The 16,763-nt window shown below is 41.6% G+C and overlaps 1 protein-coding gene across 1 annotated transcript; it reads left to right on the top strand.

Moving 5' to 3' along the window:
• The first annotated feature begins 13,906 nt into the window (after window positions 1-13,906).
• On the top strand, window positions 13,907-16,541 carry LOC119888232 (POU domain, class 3, transcription factor 4-like). The gene has a single exon (XM_038698710.1). The coding sequence runs from the start codon at window positions 14,256-14,258 to the stop codon at window positions 15,342-15,344; it is 1,089 nt and encodes a 362-aa protein (XP_038554638.1). The 5' UTR covers window positions 13,907-14,255; the 3' UTR covers window positions 15,345-16,541.
• Window positions 16,542-16,763: the final 222 nt, after the last annotated feature.

Consider the following 16,763-nt stretch of genomic DNA (forward strand, 5'->3'; position numbering starts at 1 on the left):
TTTCAATAAATACTATTTCACTATATGTCTCCATAACCATCTTTTTTAGGATTTTGAAGGTATTTCAGTGGGGTTTGTAATTTGGTAAATTGCTGTCCAATTGAATGCATGTAAGGTTTTGAACAGAACAGTTTTGTAAAAGACTATGTAAGCATTTGCATGTAACATTTTAATTTTGCGGTTGGTGGAGGTACTTTTAACTGTTTTACACACTGTTGGATATCTAAATCTATAAGATTATATTTTATAGGATAGTTATATGTTTTGTAAAAACAAATAAATAAAAAGAACATATTGTTACTATAGCTGTTAAATAAATGTAATGTAAGGGTTACAATATTTTCTTCTAAAATGTTGTTAAGAAGTAGCATAAAATGAATGTACTCAAATAAAGGCGTTTATTTTATCAGAATACATAAAGGGAATAACTTTCTACAGCAGCTGCCTCTTGTAGGTGACTTTCATGCAGGTGAACAGAACTTCTAATTCTTTTCTCTGATGTCATCTCTGTTTCCAACTATGCTTCCAAACCTGCTGTTTAGCGTTCCTCTCACCTGCCCATGACATTACTTTTTCATCACAAATCCATCGTATTTGCATACTGCTCACAGGAAGGTGTAGATGTAAAAAAGTAAAACACCATGGCTTATGAAGCCCACCTTTGTATTTCTGTTATCTGATATGATCCGTGCTATGCTGCTTCTTCTCCTCCTATAGCTGCAACCATATCGCTCTCTCTCTGTCTTTCTCTCTCTCTTTCTCTGTAATGTGATCCAGTGATTAGTATTCTGCTCAGGCGTTAGGATGGAAAGCAGAGTGGCTGCCGAGAGGTGTCCTGAATCACATCACTCATATTCCACTGTGTGTGTACGTGTGTGTGTTTCAAAGAGTGAGTGAGAGAAAGTGAACCAAATCAATCTTATATCACCGATCGGCCACTAAGTGTTACGTGTGTAGGCGTCAGTCTGCATTGTTTAAACACACACTTACCATCTAACTGAGCTGCTGAACTGCCATTTGTCAGTTTCCTCCTACATGGTGTGTGTGCGTGTGTTCGCACACATGCCAAGGTCAACCGCACCTCATCTCTCCTGGCTGGTAAATGCAGACAGTCTTTTCAGATGCTGAATGTGACAGCAGTTATTCCACAGATGAAATCTATCTTTTTTCATTTGTTTAGCTCACAAAACATGGGATGTTCGTACATGTATTTGTATGTGTCTTATCTGATATAAGCCATTATGGTCACATTATTAAATGTGTACAATGCCCTTTAATTGGTCGTCTGGACAGGCTGAATTAACAAACATAAATAATATGTTATGGTATTCAGTCCTGTTACAGCTTAATAGTATTGTTTTATCATCAGTGTTGATATGTTGTAAAATACAGAAATTACAAATAAAATGTTTTATAGCCATTAGTGTGAAATACAAACAGGCTGGAGTTGGCAAGCTTCCTGACAGCCAAAAGGACATAAATTAAACCTTCAGTCTGACTTCTGTGCCTGGGCAGTTATTTTTCGAGGGAAAGTTCAGCAGGGCTGAGAATACACTCTTCTAGGCCACACCACATAAACTGCTCCAAGGCCGCACCCACTTGTATGTATGCATTTGATTCAGTTCATGGCCACACTGTGCACTACCAGGAAACTATATATTTGTTATAACTTGAGTAAAGACCACAATGTAACTCTTTGTTGTGTTTAAATAAAATTATTATGCAATAGAAATGTATAATTTCCATGAAAGCCAAGCCAAATTGGACAAAGTAACCAGACTCTAATGGAGTGAACTCTGAAAGCTGTCTTCACACTTACTACACTGTCACACAGAAAGACAGCCAATCAGACAAAAGCAAGAGAGATAGGTTAATCCAAACTAGCTGGTGAGATAGACACAGCTAGCTTTAGCAAAAGCTAAAACTAAATTTAGGCTACTTAATTATTTTTCCCCAAATGAAAAACATCCATTTTTGTGAACCTGCATCAATTTGTTATTTAATATTACTAAATTAAGCTGTGTATCCCATCATGGTGCAGAATAAAAACCTAACTAAACACACCTAAACTAAAGGTATCTAGCTTAGCAGAGTAGCCATAGCATAACTGCCATGTCAGCTTCAACTGTAGTGAAATTCATGCTATGTGGTGCAGTTAAGATACATTAAAATCATATATTTTAATCTATTATGTTATAATCTAATGTATTATTCTGACTTTATTACAAATATTAATACTAGAAGGACAGACACACTGAAAACAGAGAAATGTTTATTTTCTTTGGACTTGGAGCTCTACTAATCAATGTAATGTTACAAACTAGTTCAAACGTTTTATGCTGAAAGACATTTTGGTATGCTGTTCTTCTTGCATTTCCTGACTATTATCCAAAGATTAGGTGTAAAATATTAGGTTGTTACTGTGGCAATGATTTGGGGTACATAATAGACTAGTAATTGGCCTAAAAAGGCATACAGTGAAGGCATTGCATACAACCTTTGTATCTGTTACGTTACGCCGCCTGCCTTTGAACTTGAAACCATTTTCCCTCAATATTACTGCTTCTTCTATCGTTACTGCTCTCTGCTTTTGTAGGGCAGATTACTTAGTGTAACATTTAATAACAAAACTCATTAGCTTGAAGAAAGAAAAACATGTTCATTTTATTACATTATTTTGCCTCCAAAATTGATTCCACGGTTACAAAATGTATTCCAACTCTCATACTGCAAAATGCGTGAGCCATCATCTACAACCATTATGACCCTTTGAAAATATTTGTTAGCATTATTGATGCTTTGTTTTAGTAACACAACATGCATCCCCCCTTTTCTAAATCACAAACGTCTGTTATCTGATTACCGTTTTGTTACAGTAAATGGCCTGTAACAGATTTCGGTTAACATTTCCCGACAGCCTCTAGCATAATGACACTGTGCTGCCAAATTCTGCCTTGTGTGAACAAGAAGAAGACAAAATTTCATCACAGTGTGAATTTCCAGAAACACCACCACACTGTGAAGATATAGCAAATATCACAAATGGTAACTTGTGTACAAGGCCAATTTACTAAAAGGTAAGGAGACCGAGAGAGATGCTGTGTACAGGTACACAGAGGGATAAAAAAGAAAGTGTGTGTGTGTGTCTGAGTGTGTGATTGGGGTGTGTGGCCGGGGGCAAGTGAGGAAGACAGAGTGGGTGTGTGCATGCATTAAAATAGGGGATTTTCTTGTCAGAGTAGCAGGGTTGGGGATTAGTTTAGGATCTGACTGAGATAGAGGAGAGGAGGGCTAGCCACATAAAGAGATGACTGGGCAAATATGGGCACATACATCAATATCAGCGCCGAGCACATTATAGGCACGCGCAGCAGGGCGAAACACATACTGTAGACAGCCGAGGAGATTTTCTTTGTTTATGCATGACTGCAGAGAAGGAAATTAATATCAGTGAATTGAATCCGCTCCTATGGAAGATCTTTATGCCTCCCCAAACCTCAGACTCACACGCCAAAATAGATGCAAGTGACACACACACAAATGCGCACACACCCCGCTGAAAGACAGGCACTAAAATAACCTCTGTTCCAGCTGGTGGACTGCTGAGGCTCATGCTGGGCTGTTTTAATGGGGAAAATTAGCCAAGCAGAAAGGTGGATCCTGTTTGTTATGCTCCACTGTCCCCCTTCCACACAGTCGGCCAAGGAGGCATCCTCTGTTGTACTCTCTCTCTGTCTCTCTGAGCTCTCTTGACATTGTGTATCTTCACCAGCTGCTGCTGCCTTCATACATCTCCTCCTGCCTCCATACTCTGCCAGGCACAGATACACACAGGATGTATATCACACATGCGCGCACACACACACACACACACACACACACACACACACACACACACACACGCAGCACAGTAATCTCAAATATGCTGTACCATCGTTATCTCATTTACTTCAACCTGCTCCTGCAAGTGTGCACACCAGCAGCTATACAGTACCCCACCCACACGAGAATGCCAAAACAAAAGTGAGGCGAGGGGGAAAGGGAGGGGCGGTCAAACAAATGAGAGGTTTGCATGATCCGGGAGTCAGAATGAGGGAAGTGAGAGTGAGAGGTGAGAGAGTGAAGGATGAGAGGGGGGTATGCAGAGGGGTAAAAAGCTTCTTTGTTCTGGATGCCCTTGAGACAGCTGACATCGCCACAATAAGACCTTCTTTCAGACGGAAAGAGAGAGGGAGTCAGAGCGAGAGAGAGAGAGAGAACAGAGAGAGATGAGGAAGGGGAGCAGGATTTTGTGGCACACTAAGCTGGAAGTAGTAGTAGAGTTAGTGGTAGAAGTAGTATTGTCACTTTTATGCATCAGTGTGTGTATGTGCGTCTGCTAAAGGAATTGCTGGCTCTGTGTATCTTTCCTATCTGATATAATGATAACATTGTTCTCAATGGTGACCTTTTTTTAAAGGAAAATTCCTGTTTACAATAGCTTTGGTCTTATTTCTGTAGTTTTTACCATCATTTCTATGATACCATTGTACTCGCCAAAGTAATTGCTAAAAGCTGGGAAAACAAAGAACAAGTGTGTCAGACAACACCTTCTGAGCTCTTATTGGACATGGGATATGTAACGTTGCTGCCTTTCTCTCTTTGTCTAACTGTTCAGGTCATTTAGACATAGTGTTCATTATACATTATGGCTTTAAAGGAATGATTACAAGAAGTGTCACAAAGCTTGTGCTATGCATCAGTGATGGATTTTAAAAGGTATTTTGTCATTGATGCCTCAATTAATGACCTTCATTAGGGCAAAGGACACAGACTGCCACTCCTAACAGAGAACCCACTAAAAAAATGCTGTAATTTATCAAATAGCAGATTCTGCTGCCTATTATATTAAGTCTGCCAGACTTTAGAGGCGGCATGATTGCATACAAAGTCAATGGAAAGACCTGATTAAACATAAGTCGAAAATGTTTCAACTTGACATGAGTACATACAGTATATGCACACACAAACACACATACAGTAAGTACATTTACAGTGTTTTGTTAAGTGTTGTAGTTAATTTGTTAGTTTTATTTAACCAATTGTCTGTGTATAAGGGATGGTACGCTGCAAGAAACAACCTGTAGAATTTACTCAATATAATGAGGTAACAATTTGCACTGTATTCGTTTGAGTAGGTATCACCACATGTTTGAGTATAGGGTACCTAAATGTAAGAACTATGCTATGCTACAAAAAACAAAACAAGGTAAAGTCAAGCTAACATTTTTAACACATTATACAAGTGATACCTTGTAAAAATTGAGTAACATAATCACTTTCAATGATAATGAAGACAATAAGACAGTAATGATGTGAACAGAAGCACACCCTAACTAACAACTTAGTACTTTAATGAAACATACACTGTACTTAAAGATCATCACAAAGACACACTTATTATGCAGTGCAAGTCATTTCTAACTGGGGCAGTATATTAGGGGGACTACTAACAGTGTGGTGACATGAGTTAAAGTTATGGTGGCTTGCCATTGCAAAATGACCAGGTGCCAGCAGAGCAATATCAAAATAAAATACAACACTGACAGATACTACTCCATTTACTAATCAAACAGTGTTAAAGTTTAGACCCAGGTCAAAAGCACAGTCCCGGCAGTTTCCCAGCAGTCAGTGGGGTACTTTCAGGAAGACTCTCCTGGCTTCAGCCAATCAGTATGTGCAGGCCTATGCAGTGGGGGCGGGGTGACATTAACACTTCAAGTGCATAATGGATCTGTCTGTATCAGAGTAGGATTAACTCTGCATTTACTCAAATTTCACTAACACCAAAAATTAAACTCTTCTCAATTTGCTGTGCACTTTGTTCTTTTCAAACACAAAGACACTTAATAGTCAAACAGTTTCAAACTTTACATCTGCCCGCCTTCCTCATCAAAAACAGTCTTACTTCTATCCCTAGTCAGGACTTATCTCTTTGGGTAGATTTTATTATGTTTTTTCTTTGTTGCAATTGTTACTGGACTAGAACTTACCCATATTATTGGACTGTTAGGTTACTAAGATTGCTATCATGACTTTTATATTTTCGGACGCGGGCCAATATGTGAAACTGCCATCAGCTCAAGGTCATCAAGGTACTCAGGATAGCCAACTAATTAGGAGGGACATCAAAGGCAAAGGGGTAAAATTATTACTCAGAGTGTTTAAACTTTGACCTACCACACTTAGTTGTGTGGGCCCTGCGCATACAGTTTTCTTTTGCAACAAGGGATTATTGCTATCATTTGGGTGCACTCACTTGCAGTTGTATCTGAAATATTTTATATAATCTGTCTGAACCGTTAGCATGTTGATCTTGCTGCTTGGGTGTCTTAAAAATGACACATCAAACAATGAAAGTACCTCACCTAATAAATCAGACTTTTCCTTTAAACAAAGGTTGTGCAAACACGTCTGAGTTTAGAGTATTTTCTCTACACTTAACCTCACTAGCAGAAATACAGAGCAAGTTTAGGAAGACTAAATTAATATTTTCTTTCCTGCAGGAAAAGAAAAAAAAATTCTATGAGAAGCACCACCATAACTGAGATGCGTCTCGTTTTCACTTCAGTTCTGTCCAACTACTTACTCGCTGTTTAGCTTTTGTCACATCCTGTATCACACACACAAAAGCTCACACACAAACACACTTTAGAAATCTGAGAGTGTGTTAGATCTCTCTTCCTCCTCACCCAGAGTTCCTGGCCCCAGGGGGTGGAGGGTCTCTTCACCCGTCTCACACGTCCAACCCAAACACACAGCAACCCACACACACACAAATGGCCGCGTGAACACACACACACTGGCAGCAGACCACATCAGAGGGGGTCCATTCCTCCCCAAGTCCACAGGTCTCTGGATAAACATATTATTCTGGATTAAATGTTTCCCATATTTGTTATTCTTCCCTTCGAGACTCCAGGTGGAATTGGTATGAAACCAAAAATCATATGTACATTCCTTTGAATGAAAGAGCGGGCCGAGGGGGAACGCTCGAAAGGGAATTCTCGTTCCCCTTTCGGAGCGAAAACTTGTAACAACATTTGTGCAGATTCTTCAGTTGCCCCAGATTCTTCATTACACATCTAACAAAGGCTGCGCTGTGTTGTCGAGAATTGGTCTTTTCCCCCTGCAAATCCTATTGCGCCGCTCCCCAAAATTCTCTACGAAAACCAGGAAGTGTGTGTGCCCGGTGGAGGTCCTCTGCTGGTTCTGAATCAGATCCAATTGGTCCAAGAGGCACTGATCCTCAAGGGGATGCTGCAGTGTGAGAGTGTGTTTCACTCTCCTGCAGTATCAGTTTGAATAGAGATAGAAGGTGACAGCTGAGCAGCAGTTTCAGCCACTGTGAGGCCTAAATTGAAGACTCCAGAGGCAGAAGGTGATGATGGAGTCCTGCTCAGTCATGCAATTATGTCCAAATTACTGCCAGAGCCTCTTGCCCTATCAGAGGTTATAGCCTTGAGCGGGCCAATCGGTGAGGTGTTGATGTGCAGTGAGAGATCACAGACTGCCCACCTATAGACCCGGTGGCCATGGTAATATTATCTGAGCCACTATGGTGGATGGAGCCACATGTTGCAGGAGAACGGATTATAGTCTCCTCCATCAACCACCAATTAAAAAACGACCTCCATCTTTCAGGGCCAAGGAAAGAACTTTCATTTAAGCTTGGTGATACATTCTGAGTTCAAATATTTGCAGTCAACACACCATCCGGTCACAAACATGTCAGAAAACCACGCACGAACTGATGCTCTTGAATGATCTCAGCATCAAATGTTTTTCCTCCCTGCATACTAATGCAACCGGGAGCAACAGCAGAGGCACATAATAGGCTGAAACCCGCATCAGTGCGCTTGTTTCTTCCTATCGTGTTTATTTTTGTAAACTGCACATCCCCAACTTTGCGCAGCGGTGGGACGTGCGTTGTGGACAGAGGGTTCTCACTGCAGTGCGTTTGATGTCTCTCTCTCTCTCTCTCTCCCTGGACCCTGGAGACATTCCCCATGCATAATCGCTGTGTGTCTTTCTGATCTGCCTCTTCTGCTGGTGGAGGTTAATGCACAGAGAAACACACACACATACACACATAAATTAGGAACAACCGTATTTCCCCACAAATAGCAAAGAATAAAGCAAACAAAGGCAGAGATGAGTTTTGTGACGTTTATTGATGTGATCAAGGTAGTTTGTTTACCATTATGCAACACAAGGTTGTACGACAAAATGAATGTTAAGAATAAAAAGATGTAAGAATAAGATAAGAACTTCTGTCATCTCGTCACATCATTTAGCACGGTGCTGTACTAAACAACTCAGCTGAATGTGGTGTTTTAAACACAGTCAGACTCTACTCCTGTAATTCATCATCCTTTAACAGACATTAAGTCTGGAAATCGGGGGAAGATCTGTGATTGGAGGGAGGGAAGCTCCTGTACAGCTCAGTATTCTGGTGAGGACTCTCTAACTATATTGCAGAGGGGGCAAAGGGGTCACGAGGTGGTGTGTCTGTGTGTTAGTGTGTGTGTGTGTGTGGGTGTGGGTGGGTGTGATGGCAGCATCACCAGTCCTCCAGGGCTCAGCAGGCTAATTAATAATGAATCCCAGAGAGGCTGTGTTTGAAATGCAGATGTGCAACTGCCGGCTCCGCCTGCTCCTTCAGAGGGACCTGTGTATGTGTGTGTGTGTATATGAGAGTGTGTGTGTGCATGTGTGTGCGTGTGTGTGTGTGTGTGCGAGTGGGGGGTTGTGGGCCACAGGGGGAAAGTATGTTGGTTGGTTATTTAGCTGTGGCATAGAGCTTGCTGATATTACACATGAAAATCAACGGTTGTTCTTTAAACACTGACAGAAAAGAAACATTTTCAGCAGAGAAGTTTTCACAACAAGTCTGTCCTCTTTCTGCTCCCGAGTCCTCTCTCTTCCTTGTTGGTGCCAGCAGAGGCCTCAACCCCCGAGCTCTTCTCTGCTCTTAGCACAGAGGAGGAGAAGAAGAAAGAGGATGTGGAAAAGGAGCTGGAGAGGGGCTGAAGAGCATACATTACATTTCTATAGACTCTCTACTCTTCTTCACCACTCTCTGTTTATATGACACTGTGTGTTCATGTGTGTGTGTGTGTGTGTGTGTGTGTGTTTGAGCAGTTTGAAGTTGAACAGATGGTAATGTTATGTAGATTTTTACCAACCGTGGCTCCTTCGCTTACCCAGGGACAATAAACTAGCCTCTTCCACAAACAGCACCTGTAACACACACACACACACACGCACACACGCACAAGCAGTGAATAATCTCTCTAACAAACGTTCACTTTGTTTGAGAGAAGGCATGAAGGACTAACAGTTTCAATTTTGTGAAATTCAATTTCTTAGGTGTTCCAAATTCTTGCAGATAATAAGAAATAATATTGCAAGGACTGCTTTTGTGCGAGTGAGGTGTTTGTAAAAGGGGGAAACCTTTTCAGGAGCCGGGAGATTCTCTGACCTCAGGCCTGTGTGTTGTTTTGACTGAATTCATTTTCTAATTAACTAACCAAAAATAATTTTACCCTGGCATTTGCACCATAGTTGGAATACTAAATATCTAGACCTAAGACATTTAATTGAAGCTTCAAACTGCTCTTAGTGTCTTTCAGCTGTTCCAGGAAACTAAATAAGTGTTGAAGGAACTTTGACATTGAAAACAACTTTATGATAAAATAAATAAATAAAAATCCACTGTGTTTAAAGTGTAGGCCTATCTTCACTGTCAGGATCTTGTCACTGCAGTCAATTAAATGGCAATACAGTTCATTCATATTACCATATATCATACTTTATATTCTTTTCCCTGGGATCTGTTATACCTGTATTTATCTGCAGTACAAACAGGAGTGTGCTAGGGTTGCCACTGCATTCTGTAGTTTATGTTTTACACCAGCTCCATCCTTAAACAAAGACTGAAAGTGCGGCTTTATTCATGGTGCAATAAAGTGCACACATAGGTCTATATGATCCAATTTTCGATATATTCCGAAGTCAAAGTAAGACCCTTTTTTTTTTACAAACATGCACAGGTGGGTTTTCATGTTTTTCATCCTTAATTAAAATACATGACACATATCTGATAATCGGAATGAGGAAAAGCTTCGTTCATCTGTTATCTGGTGTTCATTACTTATTCATTATTACTTGTTTGAAAGTAGAATTATTTCAAGACAGTGCGGTTAGAACAGCCTTAAAATTTCCTGAACGACTCGCACATTTTGTAAGCTGCGGTCGTGCGTTTATTGGACGCAAATGTGTGTCCTAAATGTCACGAATGAAGTTTATCTCGCTAAATTTCGTGCAGTTTTAACCAAAAGGATCAGTTTGTCGCCAGAGCAGGACACATATAGGCCTATATTCGTTTGCTTTATGTAGGTTTCTTTCCGAGGATTTCACTTTAAACTTGTTGAAAAGTGAAAAAAAATAAATAAATAAAAAAAAAGTCTTAAAACACTTTCACACACACAAACCCCTTGAACCAGGTCTCGCACTGCAGACCAAACAAACGCGCCGGGCCTCATGCATTATGAATGTACATTTACACTTGTGTGCTCTCATGGGAGGATTTTTTGTTTCATATACATTCAGTCATTGGTGTGTCCAGTGTATTTCACCCCTGCTGGGACACACAGAGGCAGGCAGAGGTGAGGTTTACATGACTGACAGCTGGTCATGTAGGACAGCATGCACTTCTCTATCACAAACAGACCTCCAGACGTTTTTTGTTTCAAGATGATGATGAAAACAAACGGCTTGTCACCGACATGATGTGAGATTAGTTTCGGGTCTGCTTTTGAACGTCCGTCTTGTTTAAACACGGTGTCACTGTCCTTTATTAGCGACGTCACGGGTAAATGGGAATATCGATTTTACTGTCCGGCAGCCGGTGAAGTGTGTGTCACGGGTGTCAGGGATGAGAAAACAGCCAGTGCGTTTAAACTCAGAAGTGACACAAAGGCTTTGGATTGAAACACTTAAACTATTTAGCAAAAGCAAACTGTGCTTATTGTCTAATAAAGCGTGTTTATTATAGCGTTGTTAATTAGAAAGTAAAAGTCTGTTTTCTTCTTTTGACAGTTCAAAACAGGCCCGGAGTGATTGCGTTTCCCACGTAAATAATTAGGATAGCAAAGACAGATTAATATGTTTCACTTGTTAAATCTTTAACTTGAGGCCATATCTGGCACGCAGCAGCGGAGATTCAGGCTTCATGGGGAAAGTTTTCAAAGGTCATGACACCGAGTGACACGTCCCGCCCTGAGGCCCAAGGCTGTCTCAACAGCAGACTAAAGCTGATTTATCTGTAGACTGCAGCCCGCTGCACTGAACACTGGAGAGGGGAGCATTTAGGCAAAAGAAACAAAGTCTAATGAAACAGAAAAATTAATAAAAGTGTTCTCCAAAAACACCCTGAGCTGCCATTTAGACTTTCACAGGATAACGAACTCCATTAACATTAAAAAAAAAATCATTTTCAAAAAGGAACCTACAAAAACAACGGCAAAATGTGCCCCTGAATTGAATTATTACAGAGAGATAGAATATATAATAAAAAGCCTATCAAAAATGACAAACGTTGAGAATGACAGACAGACCAAATCTCAATAGGAACAGTATAGATATTTTTTGTCCTTAGTCTATTCTTTCACCTATGGAAACATGGTGATCTGGCAACATGAGTTAAACCAGCTAATAGCCTACTCCCCAAATGTAACTATACTCCTGTTTTGAAATTGCCCATGACAAGTAGGCTATGTTACAAACCTGCAGCTAGAAGTTCAATTCAATTGAAATTCAATTGAAGGCAGTTTCAGAAAAAAAGAAATCGGAATAACTAATAACTAATAACTAATATTCATGACTTTTTTGGACTACATCTATTCCATGTAAATGTAGGCGTTAAGTTATAGGCCCTCTGAAAGATAGTCTACGGTCTGATTTTCCAAGGGAAAAGGCATCCATACATTTTTTTTTTTAATTGTCTGCTTCGTGAAGATCACTACTGTATGTGTATAGTAAACAAATCGTCGTATTTAACACTGCCTACAGCAAATAATCTGGGTTAGAATATAATTGCCAAAAGATTTACTCAAAGCCGCCAAACAAACACCTATAAGCAGCTAAAACAAACATCACAAACAACCATAAACTGCCATTTTATAAAGACAAAATTGAAGAAATTACGACTCTTTAGTTTGTGTTATTTCGCAGTAATTTGCACCTCAGCAGAGAGAGCCTGCAGTGCTGCATGGTGTAAGTGTAGCAGGGCTGGCTCGGGTTATCTGTGAATGGGCTCTTTATTGGAGGCGCGGAGCTGGGATTTGCCTTTTATTCGCCTCGCTATGGAAACGCGCTCGACTGCAGAAAAATGTTGATGTGAATAAAAGGAATCAGCACAAGGAGCGTTTCTAGAGAAGCATCTGTTACACTTAGAAACTTAGACTATCGAGAGCAATACAACCCCCTCTCCAAGTCCCTCTCCTGTCTGCTTCATGTGCCCCAATAATGCACTTTATTTTTGTAAGGAAACAAAAAAATATATTTATGCTGAAACTATTTTTTTTTATAGCGATCCCGCGCCTGGCACCAGTTAAGCCCATTTTAAAACCTCGGATTCTGTGAATATCGGCTCTACAGGCTCAGATTTAAACAAACCAGTTACATTTTTCTTTAAGAATTCATACTACAAAATCAATTCGCTTTGGCGAGGAAATTCAGGAATTGTGTTGAAATAACACCACTACCACTGTGTTGTACTACTCTTTTTGCATACAATTCTGCATAATTTCATCCCATAACGACTCAAACGGAGCAATCTAGTTCAGCATACCAGGCCACTACAACATCCCTGCCATTCACATCAAATATTCAGTCACTTTAATGAAGCATCAACGAGTAAACTAGGAATTGACACAAAACACCACTCTGGGATTAGAATAAGAACACAACAACAGAAATATCCTACATCTGGTGAATTATTCCCATCCATCTACAGGCCTATCGGCGACAACTACGCGAGGCTAGATACTGACTCAACACCTTCACTACCGCTGTCTGTCATTCCCCCGGTTGCCGAGGCCCTGTCCACCCTCCAGCGGCTCTGTCCACACATCCAGCCCCCCGGTCAGCTCACCTGCTCCGGCCTCTTCCCAGTCGCTGTCTCCGCAAGCAGCTCCTCGGCTCAGCGCTCTTTAATGACTTTCTGGTGGCTGCAGCCTTCTTTTATTTCTACTCAATGTATGAAAATGTATGCAAATTTAAATCAAGCTTAACCTGGGAGCTCGGGCAATATATTTAATGGAATTTCAAACCAATAAGGACCCTGGGACGCAGTCTTCTAATGGCAAATATAATTACGCAGCTAAGTTACCTCTCGGATATGCAGAGAGAGCTTTTTCATCTCCGAGAGGACCTGATGAGATTCTTAAAGACTGGAAGTATGAGTGCGTAATAACACATTTACTACTTCGAAAAATGTTTTAGGTTGTAAAGACACACGATTCCCTGTATAAGAGCAAATTGTGTGAGTTGGGCTGTAAGAGAAATGTTACAATTTCAATATCTTGTGGAAATCCTATTTTAAATTAGAATATAAGCCCATGATTTTTGTGGGACTAAAAAGGGTAATGATGAATGTCCTGTGCTTTAAACACTTTTGCGTAAAACACTATCTTAAGAAGCTCATTCTATAAACACCTGAGGAAGTATTCTTTAAAAGTTAATGATTAGCAGTGAGAACTGCTCTTGGTTTGATTGTATCCTTCTAAATTAAGTGCTGGCACGTAAATGCCATTGCGCTTTAATCTCCTCCTTCGCACGCGCTCAAGGGTGACAGGAGCAGCAATAAACCCGTGCGTAAATCAGTTGGAAACTTTAATTAATAAACAGGAACTGCGCTCCACGCGCACATCGTTCTACAGCCATACTCACTGGACCAGCATTCCCACTCACTTCCGGTTCGACTGCCTTTAACCCTTTCCCATCCGCAGCTCTGCTTTCAGAGGCTGAGGTTCGGGTATCTGCGCTGTCATTGGTCGACATGCGTCGTCACTGCGTCTCCGTCGGTCTGTGAGTGGTGGTGGAGGCTGTCAGTCAGTGACAGGCCGCTGCAGAGACTCCAGAGAGAGGGAGATGTCAGAGGCTGAACTGCTCCCTCGCTTCAGTAGCACTAGTGGGGTTCAGCAGCCAGCATGGCCACAGCTGCCTCCAGCCCCTACACCTTGCTCAGCTCCAGCCCCATGATCCACCCGGACAGCCAGGCCATGCAGCCTGCTAGCCCCTACAGAGGACACCAGAAACTCCTACAGAGTGACTACCTGCAGAGCGTCCAGAGTAACGGGAACCCCCTCGGGCACCACTGGGCGAGCAGTCTGTCGGAGGGCAGCCCCTGGTCGGCCAACATGGAGCAGCAGGACGTAAAACCAGGCCGAGAGGACCTGCAGCTTGGCATCATCCATCACCGTTCCCCGCACGTAGCGCATCACTCTCCTCATCACAACAACCATGGCAACCACCCGGGAGCCTGGGGAACTCCGGTGTCCCACAACTCCTCCATCACAAGCGGGCAGCAGATCAATATCTACTCCCAGACGGGCTTCACTGTCAACGGCATGCTGGACCACGGTGGCCTCACACCTCCACCCAACCCGCAGGGCCAAGGCATGCACCCGGGCCTCAGGGACACACTCAGCCCCGAGCACAGCGACCTCGGCGGGCACCACTGCCACGATCACTCCGACGAGGAGACGCCGACTTCGGACGAGCTGGAGCACTTTGCCAAGCAGTTCAAACAGCGGAGAATCAAGCTGGGCTTTACGCAGGCGGACGTGGGTTTGGCTCTGGGCACGCTGTACGGTAACGTGTTTTCCCAAACCACCATCTGCAGGTTCGAGGCTCTGCAGCTGAGCTTTAAAAACATGTGCAAACTAAAGCCGCTGCTGAACAAGTGGCTGGAGGAGGCAGACTCGACCACAGGTAGCTCTAGCAGTATAGACAAGATAGCAGCTCAGGGGAGGAAGAGGAAGAAGAGGACGTCCATCGAGGTCAGCGTGAAGGGGGTTCTGGAGACGCACTTTCTCAAGTGTCCCAAACCCTCCGCGCAGGAGATCACCTCGCTGGCGGACTCGCTGCAGCTGGAGAAGGAGGTGGTGCGCGTGTGGTTCTGCAACCGGAGGCAGAAGGAGAAGCGCATGACGCCGCCGGGAGAGGCGCCGCCACACGAGGGACCCTATTCTCACAGCGGGAGCGCGGGAGACGCCTCCTCGTGCCATGATCTCTGACCGAAGCACCGGGAGGAATCCCCCGGCACAGACTCTCGAGCGAAGGGGCGCGGTGGCACCTCCAAGCCCCCGCGCCTGTCCCGGCACAGACTCCTCCAGATGCCTCCAGCACTGAAACACGACAATAACAATAACAGAGATACCTGTTCAGCCTTCGTCATTTTCTAACTGTTATGAGGGCATTATTCTATAGCGGCATATCAAACTTCACATTTCAGATCACCTTTGGAGCCCGCCAAATTATTTTCTACATCATGGATATAAATACAAAATGTGCCTAATAACCTGCCAGCGCCTTTGGTTTGTGTCACCACTTCTCATCAGCTCGGTAATAATGATAGGATGGGACTGATGTCTGTTGTTTTTGATTTGTTTGGACGTCTCTCACATATTTGTGTTGTATGATCAGCGGAGTGAAACAAAGAATAATATCACTTTTCTTAATTGATTTGTTGCAGCACCAGAGGCCATTTTACAGTCCACCCCATACTTCCCTCGGGCTTACAAAATGCTTTAGTTCTCATCACATTTGCGTTCATTATTTTGTAACATACTCGTAGCAGATCTGTAATTATTTTTGCATATGCAAATATAGGCCCTCAGTCCAGTTGTAGAGGTATTGCTACCAACATAATAGCACTTGGAGTTTATTTTTTATTTTTATTAAATTCCTCCCTTGTGGCCTGTAGCTTATGAAGCCACACACAGTTACAGCTATTTATAAATTCATTTATTTGATTTTAATCATCTTCGACCATATAAACTGTGTGGACTCTGAAATAGAGCCGAGAATAGAAAGAGGGGTTGACGACGCTATACACCTGCCTATAATTTTATTGTACGTTCAGTATCAAAATTTTATAATCTTAAATACTCCTGTTATTGGTTTATTTCTTAAGTATTTTTTCGAATATTGTACAGTTTTATATATTACCCTTTTGAAGTCATTAATTTAAACAAATGCTCTTAGTTATTCATGCACTTAATTAGCAATGTAAAAAAACACAACAATATTTTCAGTAAGATTGAACTGTTTCGGCGGTTTTATTCCAAATTTCGATGACAGCTCAAGTAATTATTTATTTTCAGTATAAAGCTTGTATTATGTTTTGAAATAAACTATGTATGTTGTAATAAACAATTTCTTGCTACAACTGTTCACTGTCCAAAACAGAATTCAACCTCTGATAAAAGAATATTGAATATTTACAATAATAGCCAATGCTTAAAATAATACATTATTATTATTATTATTATTATTATTATTATTATTATTATATTATTATTATAAAATTGTGACAGCAATACTATAATGCAATAGGCTTATTTTTGTTCACTAAATATTCCTTGGGTTCAATTTAAAATTGTGACTGATTATAGTTATACTAAAGAGACAATTATGCTTCATTTGTGTATTCA

The sequence above is a fragment of the Micropterus salmoides genome, unplaced genomic scaffold, assembly GCF_014851395.1.
Source record: "Micropterus salmoides isolate LMB-PRFRI ecotype aquatic unplaced genomic scaffold, ASM1485139v1 Ms_hic_scaffold_5, whole genome shotgun sequence".
NCBI lineage: Eukaryota > Metazoa > Chordata > Actinopteri > Centrarchiformes > Centrarchidae > Micropterus > Micropterus salmoides.

Bases quoted from the DNA above. Each gene is read 5' to 3' on its own strand.
- LOC119888232 (XM_038698710.1), top strand. From the start codon at position 14,256: ATGGCCACAGCTGCCTCCAGCCCCTACACCTTGCTCAGCTCCAGCCCC.